The sequence below is a fragment of the Barbatula barbatula genome (genome assembly GCF_947034865.1).
Source record: "Barbatula barbatula genome assembly, chromosome: 8".
Taxonomy (NCBI): domain Eukaryota; kingdom Metazoa; phylum Chordata; class Actinopteri; order Cypriniformes; family Nemacheilidae; genus Barbatula; species Barbatula barbatula.
In genome coordinates, this window is record NC_136771.1 from 6,342,889 (window position 1) to 6,360,343 (window position 17,455).

The 17,455-nt window shown below is 40.1% G+C and overlaps 1 protein-coding gene across 1 annotated transcript in view; it reads left to right on the plus strand.

Moving 5' to 3' along the window:
* The first annotated feature begins 3,236 nt into the window (after window positions 1-3,236).
* lef1 (lymphoid enhancer-binding factor 1) overlaps window positions 3,237-17,455 on the plus strand; it is a 31,712-nt gene continuing 17,493 nt past the window's right edge. Inside the window, exons 1-3 of the mRNA XM_079461540.1 lie at window positions 3,237-3,455; window positions 4,539-4,602; window positions 5,496-5,623. Coding sequence (XP_079317666.1) covers window positions 3,255-3,455; window positions 4,539-4,602; window positions 5,496-5,623 — 393 coding nt within the window. The 5' untranslated portion in view covers window positions 3,237-3,254. The remainder of the gene's footprint in view (window positions 3,456-4,538; window positions 4,603-5,495; window positions 5,624-17,455) is intronic.

Below are 17,455 nucleotides of genomic sequence, written 5' to 3' on the forward strand. Positions count from 1 at the left end.
ATTTGAAAAAAATGATATAAGTATAATCCAATTGGCTGTACTGGTCCTATAGTGATATATGACTGCTGTCCTTCTGAAACCACGAATCTCAATATGTGACCCTGGATCACAAAACCAGTCTTATGGGAACATTTTTAGTAAAAGCCAAAAATACATTGTGTGGGTCAAAATTATAGATTTTTCTTCTATGCCAAAAATCATTAGGATATTAAGTAAAGATCATGTTCCATAAAGATATTTTGTAAATTTTCAACCCAAAATATATAAAAACTTTATTTTTGTGAGTGGATGGCCTGCTATAGTGCCTCTGATTAACAACTTCAAAGGCGATTTTCTCAATATTTCGATTTTTTGCACCCTTTACTTCAAGAGTTTTACACTCTTGTATCTCCACCAGATATTGTCCCAATAACATCCCATATATCAATAAAAAGCTTAACTATTCAGTAAAAATCTCAATTTTGAAAAATTGACCCATCCAGGGTCACATATTTGATCCAGGGTCACATATTTCATTTTTAATTTCAATTTAGATTGAAATGTTTTGCTATATATCATTATATGTTTGTCGCTGGGTTTTGCAGCTATCTAACCAATGATGTAAATAAAGTTCAGCTTTTTTTCCATTTCCCGAAAACCTGCAAATTTGGACATAAAAGGTTTCAGAAGGAAAAGAAAAACCTTCCCACAATTTTTAACGGCATCACATCAGCCTCGTCAGCCTTCAATTTACAACTGAAAAAATATCTTAAAAATATGAAAATGTTGTAGCTAATGTGACCCTATGTGTTTCTAACAGTAAATTTGGCAGTTGCCCTCTCTTCATAATTTCCATCCATTTTTGCATTCAGCAGCGCTTTATTCAAAGCGTCTAACAGTGCATTCAGTGTATACATTTTATCAGCATGTGCGATCTGAATACAAGTTATTCTCAGTATTAAGTCAGATCTGTTTATTTGCTGTTGATGTATTGATCACTTCCCACATTCCTTCTTAAAATTAAATTAAGTCTCAATTGTTCGTTAAAGATCCTGACATGATACGCTCTTTTTTTGCAGACTTTGTGCTTTTTTATGTTAATTACAGAAATACATGACGGGTTGTTGCCTTTGCCAGAACTGTAGCAATATATAGAAAATATAAAATCACCACGTATTAAAATAACCGCACACAGTTTGCAATAAAAACCGTCTGCACTGCAATGCATACATTTTAAACCTGAAAGGTTGGATTGTTATCCTAGGAGCCCGTGTGTGTGTGTGTGTGTGTGTGTGTGTGTGCGTGTGCGCGCACGCGTGCACGAGTCTCGGTTTTCCGCTACACTCTGGAATGCGGCCAGTCCCGTCGTCTCTCCTCTCGCTCTCTTTTGAATCCACATTCGCGTTCCAGTCCAAAGCCTTTGATCTTTCTCGCCGTGTCTCCTTACCCGGAAGAGAACCCTCGCTTTCCCTCTCAGCTGGGATGAAGGCGTGCGTGGAAATGTTGGCCCGTCTCCATCTTCATACCAAATATGGTCATACAAAGGCTAGGGATGAAAGAGGCCGCCGCCGCCAGATCAAAGGCAGCCGCGGCTCCGCCCACAAACCCCACCTCTGCCTGCCTTATAAAGATCTGCCTCCTTCTCCAAACTTATTCTCACGCAAGCCACAGAAACACTTCCCAATGTTTTTCTTCCCTCTTCTTGTTTTTGGCTACGTCGAGGGAGGGCCTCGTGAATTTAGCCGGGTTTCATCTAGCCTATTAATCTCGAAAACATTTTGTAGCTGCTTGCGTTTATGGTTAATTCATCGTGTAAACACAAAATAATTTCCTAAACCGTGGTTGACATGATAATATTTAAATATGCTTAAAAATAAACGAAACACTGCTAATTACGGATTTGCGTAACTGATCGATTTCCCCGTCACAACGCTTGCTATTTATTCATATGAATATTTTTTTTATTTGTGTCCTTATTTAGTAAGTGATGTTTCTTTGATAATGTGTAATATAAATGCAACAATTTTCTTATTTTGCAACCCTTGTATATGATAAAAACGTTTTCATTCGTCCTTATGTTACCTTAATAATTTGTCATATAAATGCAATATTTTACATCCCTTCAAACCAAGAGAAAATGCATGGAATTTAACATTAAATGTCATCGTGTTTTAATAAAATTAAAACCAAAAAATATGTATCAAAATAAGAATTTGTATATGAATATACAATACTCCAAATAGTGATTTAATAGCTGCGAAGCAAGACTTGCAATGCCACACTGTTTTGTAAAGAAATAGACTCAACAAAAATGAGATGCTATTTTTAACACGCCCCTGCCTTTATATACACACAAGCAAGTGCCTGGATCTCCAACTGAATTTAATTCTCCATTATAGCTACATCTGTAAACAAATAAGACAAAAATGTAAACGCACGAATCTTATATTCCAACGTCGATGTAACACTTGGAGTATCAGGCGATTGCTGTTATTTTTTGTCAATACTTTACTAAATGTTTTCGTATTTGTTCTTCATTTTTTAAATGAATGATTTAATGATACAAACCCCTCCATATTTCGTGCGGGACATTGTATCACAGCGTTTACAGAATATTGTTTGAGTTTGCCTAACATTAACCTTCCCGTTTACGACAGTCCCAAAATTCTATAGTGGATTCAATGTTTTCTACCTCCTCACGCTCATTTTTACCTCTCTGCCTATTTGTTGGTAAAAATGTATAAAATCCCCCTTTGCTTTCGTCGGTGTTAGTGTGTGGTGTCAATCACAGCGGCGGCTTGCGTTTCATCTCTATACTCAGTCAGAGATCAGGGGGAGGAGTACAGCACTACACTCTCTCCAGCTCAACATTACTCTCAGTCTATGCCTGGCTCACTTCTGAAGAGGTACACATTTTACAACTAAAAAACAAACAAACGGGAATGACATACAACAACTTTTTCATTTCTATTTTTTTAACCACGGAAACAGTCGAGACTTCGCTACATTCATCCCAACTTTAACTTCTGTCATCGTTACTTTTTATATACACCGAAGGAGCCGCTATTTACGTTCAACGCCCGTCAGAACCGACCAGCGAATTGTATATTTCCCACCTGGATTCACCGCGTTACGCAAGTACGCGCACCCCGCTGCCGCGTGCCGAACGCTGACACGCGTGTTTGGAGCGCGCGCCGAAAGTACACGGGGTCCTCTGTGGCAGGTTTTCGTTCTGGGCGTTTTTAGGGTGAGGAGGACTTTCATTCACCCGAAAAATGCCGCAGTTGTCGGGCGGAGGAGGCGGCGGGGACCCGGAGCTCTGCGCCACCGACGAAATGATCCCGTTCAAAGACGAGGGGGATCCGCAGAAGGAGCAGATCTTCGCGGAGATCAGTCAGTCCGAAGAGGAGGGAGACCTGGCGGAGATCAAATCGTCTCTGGTCAACGAGACAGAGACCAGTCCGATCAGTCACGACGTGAGTATCGAACACACGGGAAGCTCTCGTGGAAACTTTACCGGTCATCGACAGAACGACTCGCGACGTGCGGTTGTTGAGAAGTTGGGATTTGTGTTTATAATTCGTGATGTTTTCACCTCTGTCCTGTTGGCGTGCGCGTCGAGCTGCACGTGTCGACGACAACAAACTTATTTTGTCTGTGAACGAGGAACGAGAAAGTCACAGGGGTTTGTTGTCAGTGGTTTATTATTATGAATCATAAACATTTGATGTTATTCCCAACGAACAATTACTTAAATAGAGAAGTGATAAATTAACATTATTGATTAGACTATTAATGGTTTATTAAATACAGATATTAGCAGGGATGAATAAAGAAACTCGTGGTAAAAGAAAGCCTGCGACATACGCATTAACACGATTTTATATTTCTGATATTCACACGGATCTATTCACAATTTTAATTTATTGTAGGCCTAATATTCTGTTAAATAGTCAAAGTGCAGTTATTTATATTTTACGTTTCTTTCTAATAAGTTGTAGTCTATTAGATTAAATGAAAATAAATTAAGAATTCAAATGAAGCAATATGCCTTCAGACGGTTGTGTGATTCTGCGTTTATTCCCAATTTTCCCTATTACTTCACGGTCGATTATAACAAGTAAAATGTATTGGAAAAAGAATCAAATTTGTGCGTTTGTTAATGAAATGTATTTCCTCCTGGCATCAACAGCATGCAGGGTTATATCATGGCATGCCTACGAACACACTGACGGGCTGCTTGTTAATTGGGAAAGCGGTTCAGATCTCAGACTCTGCTGGAAGGCGCCCTGAGGGAGCTGAACTCCAAATGGAGTTTATTTCCACGCACCTCTGATTCATAATGCAGGGGAAACGAGAATAGTTGCAAAGCTTTTCTTTTCACGTTTGTGGTCACCACACCAGACAGTCGCTGCGTTTGACACTCGTTGTCTGTATGGATGCATTCTGCTAATAAAAATGCTGGGAAACATATTTTGCTATTCCCTTTGTGTGTTTCAACAGTGACAATTACATCAGAAAATAAGCTGTTAATATTTGTCTTCTACATTTTTGAACAGGCAGCTAGACATTCCCAAATACTACCAGACTCTTATGAGAAGCACAGGGACCATCCGGATGATGGTAAGTGGTACGAAAATGTGTGTTATATTGTAAATTCAGTTCAGAACAAATACATTCAGTGGTGCAAATGAATTTTTACTTTTTTGATATTAGTTAACTAGTGGTAAAATATGGCTTGTGTTTGCTTGCTTTTTAACCAAAATTTCTGTCCAAATTAGTTTTTATGACAATTTTCATTTTTTTCAAAGCAAATACAACACATTATTTTGATGTGCTGATAAATTTATTTAATCTTGGTGTTAAAAATGTGCCGTTTCACGCTCTGTTTGTATTTGGCACGTAGTGACACGTGCCAACTGGGAAGTGCCCCATCTTCCTGTGACACTCTGTTTCCAAACACACTGTCTGGGATGCTATTGTCAGGGGCAGCATGTTGCTGTGATGGCCCGGAGTTCATTTGATCTCTGTTTGCACCCGGGTCTTTTTTTACGCCGGGCAGGGTGCTAGGGTCACAGTGAAGTGACTTGATTGTCTTCGTCCCATTGTTCTCCGCTCGCTGGGAATTAGTATGCAAATTTTCAGCTAAACGACTCCCCCTGTTTAAGATACTGTGAGAAACGGCAGGCTTTCCTGTTTGGTTTGGGCATCTTATATTTAAAAATAAAAGTAGGTCTGGTGCTGTTTTCTGTTAATTGTTGTTGATTGGCACAAAGGGACTTTTCCTGTAGTTCAGCCGGTAGGGCATGGTACTAACAGTGCCAAGGTCATGAGTTTGAGACCAACCGATTCCACATACTGTAACACATTGAATGAATGAATGTAAATATAGAAGTTAATGTTTAACAGGCTACAAGCAGAACTCATGATAACTTTTTAAGAATGACATGATCACAAATGCAATAGCGGACCATAATTTAAATCAACAATCAAAGTGATCTTGTTTTCTCTTCCAGGCAAACTCCAAGACATGTACAGCAAAGGGCATCAGTACCCTAGTTACCCAGGATACATCATGATGACCAATATGAACAATGAGCATTACATGAACAACGGCTCTCTCTCGCCTCCCATTCCCAGAATGGTAAGTGTTACCTGTTCACTCTTCAGCACTGTTTTTTTTAATAATGACATCACTTACATTTTCGTCTTCCCCTGTAATCACGTGTACAGCTTTGAGTTATGATGTTAGTGACCAATTGTCAGCGTGACTGTGACTAATGTTGTGACCCATATCTGAGAGACGTCGTTGAGGTGTATTTTTTATATCATCTATACGTTCCACTGTGGAAAACAAAGAAAAAAAATAGTAAGTGTTGTTTGGATGGTTGCTTTAAATAGTCGGAACACAGAAGCTAGTGACAGAGGTTGGGTGCTATTTTTCATGTGTCTACGCCGTGCATCTGGTCCCGTCACAATAATTCTATAAATCGACCGCTGGTGGGGGGTGGTAGGATAGAAAATAAAAGATGGCGGATACGCTAGCAGCTGTCCTCTCTAATCCTGTTTGGTAGTTTTTTGTGTGGTGAAGATTCCCTGTTTGCCAGTTGACTGGTGCCTGGAAGAGGCGGCCGCTGCGGGCAGTCTGTGAACCCAGAAAAAGAGAGCGAGTTTTCTCAGTTGAGCTCATCTCATCCATTGTTTGCACAGCTCCTGTCTCAGTTTGCGACTGGGAGATTACAGTTTGGTTTGTCTGCGTTTCGCCACTGTGTTAATGGACATTGAACTCACGATGATTTTGCATTGACATGTAGTTTGATGTAGACATTTTGATGAGCTGTTTATTGTTGCATCCGGATGCATTGGATTTGGTTTCGTTCTTTTAACAAAACCGTTAGCAAAAAGTTAACATTTCAACGTTGGAATGGATTGAGATCCAGGCTGGTTTGTTACACAAGGCTGTTTAGTTTTTCTCTGATTATTTCTAAACACAAAAATAGCTTTGGCTCAGCAAGGTAATGTGACTGAAGCATCCTTGTATATCCTTTGGGGTTTAAAATCATTACTCTGCAGGTACATTTAAAAATCCCCCCATTTAATACTCGCTTGACAATGATTTTGCAGAGGTGTTGCGGAATATGCGGCCATTTGCAACTTTCCAACTTTCATTGCGTATGCAATAAAACCACAATTATGCTAAATCCATTTCCTCTCTAACCTCTGTGTGTCTGTCTCGCCTTTGCGGTGGCTCAAATATATGGACACTGTATCTCCAAAGTCTGGGATCGTTTTCAGCGAGATCAAAGGCGTCGTCTTTTTTTTTTACCCTCCCCCTTTCATCCCCCCAACGTTTGGATAGATTTCCATTGGCCATGACATTCCAATGCCTAGAATCATTCCAAGATTTTTTTGGCATTGCATCCTGGCAAAACACCGGTTGTGTGACTACAATGACCTCCCCATCCCATGGGTCAACTGTATTGACACGTGTGACCATTTGCATCATGGCACCAACGATCCATGAAAGCTGTACATGTTGCTGTATCTGATGTCTAATGGGCGACTTCTGGAAATGGCATCCATGGTTCCTTTGAGATGGCTAACTCGGGGTCAGCAGATAATGTTTCCAAGTAAACAGTGGAACTGCATTGTCTTTGGTGCCTGAAGCTTTGAAGCGCTGAAATTTTACTTTTGTATGAAATTGGGAATTAGGACAACCTAGGGATTTCCTCCTTTTGAAATGACTTCCCTCCCTTTCTTTAGGACTAGGACTTTCTGTGTAGTTCTGCTTATAGTTGTCTCTCTTTCATCAGTAAGAGAAGAGAATTGATGTGATTGGGTCTTAGAAATATATATAGATTTGATGTAATCCGTCATGAACACCACATGTTTGACATGCAAGTTAACATGTTCGTTCAGGCTATCTTACAAAAATGCTAAAATATATGAAATTTGATGAAACAAAAGGCGTGTTTACACCAACATTAATTAAATTTACGCCTGTCCAATAGGGTCCACATTGAGCGTTCAGTAGGACAGGACATGTGAGGCAAAGCTTATATTTTATCGATCGATGGATTCATCCCTGTTGTGAAAAACTTTTTTGTACTATCTGTAATTATTTCCAGCTTGTTCATTTCAACAAATCTCTTAAAGATGATAACGTGAAGACCAAAAAAGTTGTATCTGTTTACATTAGAAAATGCATAAGCAAACATAAACAAAAAGTGAGCAGTATAGCCTAGCGTTTCAGCTTGGTCATCTTTTTTTCCTCTTAAGCTCCTAACAATGCTACAATGTTAAAAGTGCTATATAAATAAATTGTAATTAAATTGAATGCTATTTAATGCCAATATAATTGTTTGTTAGTTCATAGTGCATTTACAGTTACAACCTTAGATTTTAAAAATGTAAATACTACTGCCGCATATGTTAATTTTAGCATCGTTCATTGTTGGTTAGCTAATTCTTAAACTAATGTCAACAAATAAAACCTTAAAAAGTATAGTTCACCTAAAAATGAAAATCATGTCATCATTTACCGAACCTCCTATTGTTTGGTTGAACACAAAGAAATTCATTCAAGTCTTGAAAACTTAAGGTTGAGTTTATTGGGTGAACTATCCCTTTATTGTGAAGTGTTACCAAACATCTCTTTAATAAAATGAACAAATTGTACTCGCTTACTGTAAACAAAAGCAGTAAAACATTTAGAAGATTGACATTAAAATCATTGTATGTGTGGAAAATAAGGCTAAAGAATTAAGCTGTACGATTAATTAAATATTTTATATGTTTCAAATGATGGAAATAGCTTTTTTTTCCCAGCGAGGTTTTAAGGTTAACCACTTGTGACTTCTGTATTGTTTTGATTTGTGAGCGAGCTCTCAGAATACTCAACGGCTACTGTAGTGCATGTGGAGGATCTGCTGTCCATGTTCTGTATTTCTCCACTTGGATTGGCCTCTGGCAGCGAGACTGAGGAAGAACCAACCCAAGATACACACTCGCAGTCCCACATCCACTCTGCTTTGATGTGGGATGTGACGGATCTTGTGCTTGCCGTGGACATGCCATGGAATCGCAAACCCCCCCAAACCCTGGCTTTACCTAAAGAGATTTTACGCAGCTGGGTCTCCTACTCTCTATCAGCTGCATTTAAGTAAACCACATTTCCCAGCAGGCCTTGGCGCCTTGAAGTTGCGCAATATTTTTGTCGCCATGCAATTTTCATAATTTTCTTGATGCCAACCATTCGATCGCAATTGTTCCGCCTCTGATGACGATATCCCAAATCGACCTTATTTACATCATGACTAGCATTCCACCCATACGGCTCCTAATGCTAATAGCGCATACTTTTAGCATTTAACTTTGTGTCTTTTGATGAAATCGAGTACAGAAAACTGCCTCCACACATGGGTGATAAGGGGCAAGCAAGTAGCCCTATCATCTGCTGTCCAGGTCTGAGCAGCGAGCGTGGCCTAGACCTCGCAACGTTTCGGCACCCCACATCCCTTTGAAGTGTACTGGTACAGACCCAGGGTCTTAACACACAGGGCTATTGATACTTTGTTTACATCGACCGCTTACCGCAGCCATATTGAATCCATGTGCTGGATTTACGACGAAAAAGGCTGGCAGTGTTATTAGGTCTTTTAAAAGGCTTTGACACCGTTGAGCAATCCACCAGCAAAGCAAGAACTTTGTGATTTTTAATGTCATTAGCGACTCGATGGCCATTAGAATGACTTTGTGTCATAAGCTTAAAATTAGTAGATTAAGATGGCCGTGAAAGGATGATATAAACTGTAGTTTTTTTACAAGCAATGACAGTGTTTATTTATTTTCTGTCAGTGTTTCGTAGCACATGGCTTTTGATATATTCTTTTAAAAGTATACATCCCTATGGCAAATTAGAGTATAAATGTGCTCATAATTTTTTTATTGTTTAAAGGACGGTTCACCAACAAATAAAATTTCTGTGATTTACTTTCATAATGCTCTAAACCTGTATATGACATGTTCTTCTGTGGAACACTAGAAGATATTTTGAGAAATGTCTCAGTGGGTTTGTTTCAATACAGTGGAAGTCAATGGGGTGTGTGTTTTGGTAACCAAAGTTCTTCAAAATATCATCTTTTGTGTTAATGCAAAAAAATATTTTAATGGAACTATACCTTTAATGGTCTTCTATACTGTAGCACCTGTTGAGGGGATCAAGAGGCCAGATGCAAGTGAAATGCAGTGTTGTGTTTTGTCTTCGCACCACAGTTGTCATCACTCCATTGCGTATTATGTCTCCAGGCCCAGCTGTGACCTCAGGCACCCCCCAGTGGTCCGAGCTTTAATTTGACAAAAGTAACAGACTTTTTCCCAATTCAGTTCTTCCCAAACAAGGTTGTTTATCCTTATTGGCTTCTTAACCCTATTATTTATTTTTTCTTTCTCCTTTTATTGAACGTTTGTTCTTCTATTTAGTTTATTCTCACCTCCTGTTGTCTGAAGCTGGTTTTATCTCAAATGATCTCGAATTTTCACAATGTTGGCAAGCTGCATTAATGGTAAAATCATTGTACTTGCACTTGTACAGTACAAGTAAAGATTGGAAGTTGGGATTTCAGCTAATATCAGGAGAAGGCAAAGATAATTGATTTAATGTTGATTCAGTGTTAAATGGGTTATTTTCAACATTGATTGAACATTAAATCAATTATCCTTGCTTTCCTATGTTGTACAAATTGAACACGGCCAATTTCTTTCGTACCAGCAAACATTTTTTAAATACAAAAATGTACGTCAAAACGACCGCATGAACGATTTACACAAAAAAGGTTCTGCTCGTGTTTCATGAATGAGGCCCATTGACAGTGTCGTCAAACCATTGTTGTCTCAAAAGGCCCTCAATGATGCAAAAGCTCGTCTTTGCGTGTTTGTATTTAGCTCTGCGATGAACTTCATATGCACTTGTTCCGAGCTGATCAATGGAGTCTCTGTGCCACTAGGTTGTGCCACTTTTTTCAAGCTCATTATTTTCTGCTGGGCTGTTTGTGTGTGTGTGGGGGGGGGTTGTGTATAGAACCTTCACATGCTCCGCGGCTCAGACAGCACTGAAATATTAATGCTCCCTGGTGTAGGAGTTTGGAAAAGGGCTTCTCGGAGTTGCAGTACAAAAGATGGCTCACCACCAGGCTTTCTTAGTTAGGCTGTTTATTGGTTACACGAATGCAGACTCCTTCTGTGGTGCACATCAAACCATCTTTGCTTCCAACCTTTCCAGCCCTTTCTAAATTCTCTCTCTTTCTCTGTCTCACGCTCTCCATCGTTCTCTTTTTTTCCTCTTATTCTTACTCATTCAACTTATTTTTACAGAGGACAGAATTGGGGGAGCTGCTTGGCTATCAGCGCTTTTTGTGTGGTCCCGGCCATAAAAAAACACCCTGTTCTTTGAATGAGAAAAGAGCCTGTCTTTAATTTTTAGGGAAACTCATAAAAGTTTGTCGCTCCTTTCATATCTGCCCCAGAATTGAAAACAAATGCTCCCTTTTCTCGCCCGCCTTTGAACTGCCCAATTATGGAGTTGTGAAAATAAAAAATCACTCCGTCAATCTCTCGTTCTCCCTTTTTCCGTGTTTCTTTCTTTGTGTCTTTCTTTTCTTAGCTCTTGTGTATAAAGGTGTGCGTTTGTATGTTGGGGGGATCAGTGATGTCAAAGTCAAAACCAAGAGCATTAAGAAAACTGGCGAAATGCAATCCAGCTGCAATCCGACATGACGCTGGAAAAAGAGGGCTGTGGAGCAGAGAGCTGCGGCGTATTCCCAGGGCGCACAACTGCTCGCGGCCTTGGCTTTGATCTCTTCAAAGCCTTCTGCCTCCTGCTAGATGAAGAGTCTTGGCTTTCTTTCGTGAGCACTGGAGAGAGAAAGTGAGCGAGCGAGAGAGGGAGTGAATTAGGGGGGTTGTTTTGCGTGTGCGCGTGTGTGGAAAAGGATAAGACCGAGAGAGAATGAGGGAACTTAGAAAGTGACGAAAAAAAGGGCAACAGGAAGTTAAAGGTGTTTTTTGTTGTGGTTGCCCTTTTCAAAATCGATCAGCTCCCGGGAGTAATTATGTGCAATTGCATGCAAGCCTCAGCGGGTTATCTGAGGGACTCTGACCTCAGAAACGGAGATGCACCACGATAAAGGGGAGCACGGGCGGTCACGGGAGGGGCAGAGGGTGGGGAGGTGGTGTTGAAAAGCAGCCTGCCCTGTTGCTGTCCAGCAGAGCAGAAAATGGGAGCACAATGCAGTGATTACCCTTGCAGATGTCCCCATATTTATGCCTGCAATGTTTTGGTGGCGTAGGCGGCGGGATTGCTCCGGAGCTAACGAGGCCCCTCTATTGTCACAGAGCGTGTGCCCGGTTCTGCCCCCTCTACACCCCCAGAACGCCCCATCCACCCCCTCGCCCATTACCACATGAGTCTGTATGGATACGATTCCAGGTGTTGCGTTTGTGCATGATACACAGTTATTTAACATGTAAATAAACACACACACACGGCCGATTTATATTTATATCAGCCAATGAAAAACTCAACATTTGTATAGCAGCATGGCCAGTAGGGATGCAATGTCTATTTACAGCTGGTATCTGTAACTTTTTGGGGTTTAAAATAGGGCACAATATCAGGTTTAAACTTCATGGTTATCGTGGAATTCACTGTAACAATATTAACAATATTTTTTAAATATCTTATACCATGTTTTTTCAAATGTATGAATCATTTTATCAGTCAAATTCTTTAATTCTGTTTATTTGTTTTTTCTTCTGTCTGGCCAACAAATCACATTTAAAATTCGAGTACAGTGATGCAGGAGAAAGTTTGTAACTATTGTGGCTCTTAATGCAAAATATTAAACGGAAGTGTGGAATTCTTTACGATATTATCATATGTAGATCATTTGGACGGTATTGATAATCCAAATGTTTGATATCACGGTAATAGCCAATATCGGTATGTTGTGACATCTATAAAAATAACCCAATAATGATTGTGCAGTAATGCATAGCAGTATGCTTAAATTACAAATTCTTGTTATATAGGATGATTTTACGATTAATGGCAGATTGTAGGAAACTTGCAGTTTTATGTTTCGAACTGGTATGGCGATAGAGAGCCTATTGTAGCAGATTGCAATATTTAATGTCAAATTGCTGAAATGAATTTTTATTTTATGTGAGACTTTCCCACAAAGTGTTTTCTTGCTTCATCGATGTACTAAGATTTACCATGGTTTGCACAAACTACGTAAGCCGCAGCCATTACAAGTGCACCGTCATGTCAGGCAGTTGTTAATAAGGTTCATCAAACAAATTGACTGCTCTGCCCCTTTGATCTGATCTTTCATCTCTGAATCTGGCATTCGGCGCGGCCGTTACAGATCTCCACAGGCCTGCATTGTGATGTTTTTTCGCTATCACTAATTGATTTGAACCCATGTGGAGTGCGTTCATTTATCACTGAAGGGCCCTTCACAGATGTACGGTGGATCAGATATGAGGCTGCATATCCAAATGGACTCTAAAAGGGGTTTGCTCGGTGCTGTATTTTTAGGTTCCGCTATTATTTATCCAAGCCCTCTCTCTCGCTCTCTCTGGGCGCTCATGTCAGACCTGAGGAGAGTAGGACTTTGTTTACCTCGCTCGCTTGTTTGATGCTAGATGATGAAACCTATAAAAATCCTACGCAAGAATGCATTTGTTCGTCGCTGCCTTTGTGCCTCATACAGTCTTCGTTCTGCCTCTTCAACAGTTATTAACTTCATCTTTGCCTCTCAATGGAAGTGCACATGTAATAAGGATATCAAACTTACAGCTTTCTTCAAACCTAGAGCGCTGAGGGCGGGCCCGTGTGATGTTGTGTCTAGAGTCGTGAACGTGGGCCAAGGCGAGATTTGGAAAAGGACTGGGTCATTTTTACCGGGAAGATTTGAAGCTAGATTACAAATGATCTAGCGTGTGTTAGCATTTTATACAATAATATCTAGCGGCAAGGTTACGAATTCCAACCAACCGCTCACTACACTCCTACCTTTCGAAACACTACGACGGATGACCGGGGAGTAAAATCATAACGCTTCATTGTTTAAGCTCTTTAGACACCTCTGAAGACATAGCTATGTATATTATATTGCATCATCCTAAAATCACTCAGTGGACCTTTAAAGGGATAGTTCATCCAAAAATGAAAATCCTTTCATCATTTATTCACCCTCATGTCACTCCAAACCTGTATGACTTTCTATCTTCTGCAGCATACAAAATATATTTTGAAGAATGTTGGTAACCAAACAACATTCACCCCAAATGACTTCCATTCTTTGGACTTATTTCTTGCAATATATTCTTTTGTGTTCCACAGAAAAAAGGATTGCAGGTTTTGAACAGCATGAGGGTATATGAACTATGACAGAATTTACATTATTTTCTTAAAGGAGCTTTAGTATGGTTTCGATTGGCATTGACTAACACTCGTACCTGTGTACTGTTCCCCCATTTTGAGATATTTGGCAAACATTATAGATAGATTCAGGAAGTGTTTCAAAGTCGAGTTTTCTTTTAAAGATGTGAACGTATTTCAGAAACGTTGATGGATAGTTACCTTCCTTACTCTTTGTCCGCACCCACTGGCTGTAACGATTTCATGATCTCATTTTGGGTTTGAACATTGATTCAGAATTACTTTGCAATGCTGTCAACGGAGCACGTCATCTTTATTTACATTTCCATTTATCTGATGACATACAATGGACAAAGCACAAGAATGAAATCCCAACCCTTTGCTCAGCGGACACAGGGTTAGGCTAATTTTCTAAATCTTTATCAAACAAAAGCCACGTTTCTTTTCGTCAGAACAGATCTTGGACCTGTTCCCTCTCCTGTCCTATTATCTCGGAGTTAAATCACACCGAGTCGGGCAAAACAAAGGCCTCCTGCACGTTTACATACCCCACAGCACCGTCTAGCCTTGTTTGAACACAGCCAATGTTTTGTTTGCTTTAGCCGGGACAATAGTCACAAAAACTCCTTCAAAAGTATCGAATGGGGGGTGGGAGGTGCCCGTCCTGTGTGTGTGATCCAGCTCTTGAGGGCTTGTTGAAGTGTTCCCCTACTCATGCGTGGGCAGAGAGAAGTCATTTTGTTCTCCGGGGGATTATTGTGCGAGTGTGTGTTTTCTCAGGCTGAAGGTTTTCGATGGCTGACAGAAAATTGAAAAGCAGTTGTATTGAGGTTAACTAGCTAATTCCCTAACAATGTGGGAAGGCCACATTTATTTGAGAGGTTTGTTCGTAATGCGGTTTTGTCCTACCTACAAACAAAACAGTGAGACAAAAGCTGTGTGACAAAGAGGATCAGATTTAGAGTTGTTACAATTGATCCTGTTGGGTTATGGAGCCATATTCCTTCTTAAATAATGAATAATCTTTTGATTTTCATACAGTGGTTTGTGGTCTTTGAGATATATTGCATTTTCTTTAAAGATGAAGTATGCAATTTATGAAATGCTAGCGACACCACAGAGAATTAGCAACACTGTTTTTTCTTAGCATACAAAAATTCACAGAGTTACTGTAAAGCAACACCAAAATTCCTTAAATCGCTTTCAGGAAAGTCATCCCAATCGGCGGCCAAATTTGCAACACCTCCAGGCAGCTATTTCAGTCATACAACACACATTCCTAGCAACGTGAAGTCCGGTATCTCTGAAATTGTTTGCTAAGATCTTAACTAAACAAAAAAATTTTGACCAAATATTAAACCTGGCTGTACCATAAATTTGTGTAACTCGCAAACGTTAAAAAATTCCTGTGAGATCAGGTTTAGTGTTGGGTCAAAAAAGGACAAACCCATTCGTTCGGTTAAATTAACACAGAAAATGACTTTATCTGACCCAACCATAGGTTAAAACAACCCAGCATTGGTTAATTTACAACCCAATGTTTTGGTTTATTCCTTTTTGAACCGGCGCTGGGTTGAAAATAATCCTGCATTTGTGAAGTAAGAAAATATAGCATCTTGTAAACATCTATAATCTTTCGCCACATGCTAAATATTACTTGAATCAACATGTAAGACAACACATAGCAACACTCAAGAAACGACTCATGCAACCCTGTTCTGCACAAACTCCTGTTTTCTTCAGAATACAGTTCATGAAGAACTTTTTTGACAAGTGTGCTCGTTGGTTTGCTTGGTTTATTTGAGGTTCTCCAAGAGGGGTCACAAGCAAATTGCTGTGATGGGTAACAAGATCGAAATAAGATGCAGATGTTCTCCTGCCACGGCAATGTTTATGTAGCGTCCGGAGCACAAAGCTACATCTTCTGCTATGTAAATTAGCTTTCTATCGATGTCTCTTTCTCACCCTCCCCCCGGCTCTGCCTTCTTTTCTTCTCATCTCAATCCTCAACTCTGGGCTGCGAAGCTCTGGCTTTGTTGCAGTGTGTGTGAAAGTAGGTCACTACCCGACATCTGAAGTAGCTCTGTTCACTGCCGTCCCCTTCGTCTTATTTTGCAGGTGCGCTTAGTACATGCTCGAGCGCTAACAGACGTTCAATGCCATGTCAACGTTTTACTCAAATATTAACTTGATACTCTAGGCCCGTAGAGATGGAACGGGAGGGAGTGGATTGTTGCACCCCTCCATCACAAGGACCCCCACAGGGTTCATTCTACTCTCTCTGCAAGTTCCTCCCAAATCCAGAGTACTGTTCATTTGCACGGCGCATACCTGTGTGAATGTGCTGGCAAAACTGCACGTGGCAGGCAAATTCCATCCTTAAAAGTCAAGGCAACTGCTTAGAATGTGTCAGCCCTCTCTCTCTTTCTCTCTCATCATCATTTTTCTGATTTATAGTCATTTTGAAGAAATTCTCATGTGTGATGCTTTTCTGCCATTTTCCTTGCCATGGTTGCTATGATGTTTTCATATGTTTTGTCACTGGTGCAAGTAACCTGCAGTGCATTTATAGTACGCAAGTATGCATTGTGCATGTAAGCTTGTAGTCGGTCGTGTGATTATGCTGACGTCCAAAAAAAACCAAGCGGGAGCGAATGCTGGCTCAGAATAAAAGGAAGGAATACATTTTCATTCATATTCTTTCTGCAGCAACCACTAAAACCGTACCACACTTTCCACTAAACGGATCACACGTGTGTTCTTTTGGCACAAGGTGTTGTTCATGTGACTAAGTGCATGCTCATGACGTGTGCGTTTGGTTAGGGGGCAGCGATGCCTGCCGGACAGTCCCCTCTACTGGAATGCGTGACCTTTCCGTGGTGCTTTGAAGTGACTAGGGCCCGCTGTGAAAATGAGCCCTGCATAAGCCGTGAAAGTTGAACGTGCTGCAGGATCAAGAGCTCTGCCAAACCCTTACACAGGCTCCATGCTACGCAAAACCGCGTGTTGAGCAGAAGACATCCAATCAGAAATTACGGTCTGTTAGTTGTCATCACCAACTCAAATAAAATTGGTTTTGTCCAGTATGTTCCCTTTTTATAGAAGCATGTTGTCACCACATTCTGTTATCAGATTTGAGTTTGTTTGGTGGTTCGAGTTTGGTTTAGTTTTGGTGCTTTGTAATGTGGGTTTCTGGTTTCATAGGAGATATGTTTGATATTTCTGCTTTTCCGCTTGCCGCTGTCAGGTTTCTGAGTCGTACCTTGAACTTTAGCAAGCCCTGCAATTTACAATTCTGAAAAATCCAGTGGCTCTATAAATTGATCAAAAAAATGTTTCACATCATGCTACAAATCATTTATTTGTTGAATGTCAAAATATGATTAAATATCTCAAGCATTTTAATATAAATTTTAATTTAATATAATAAACATGCTTTTTGGTTCAGCTATTTTTGCTTTGGTGTTTTTTGTTTTGTTTTTATTATAGCGACTGTGACCCTGTTTTTTGCCGTATTGGTTACTATTCTTA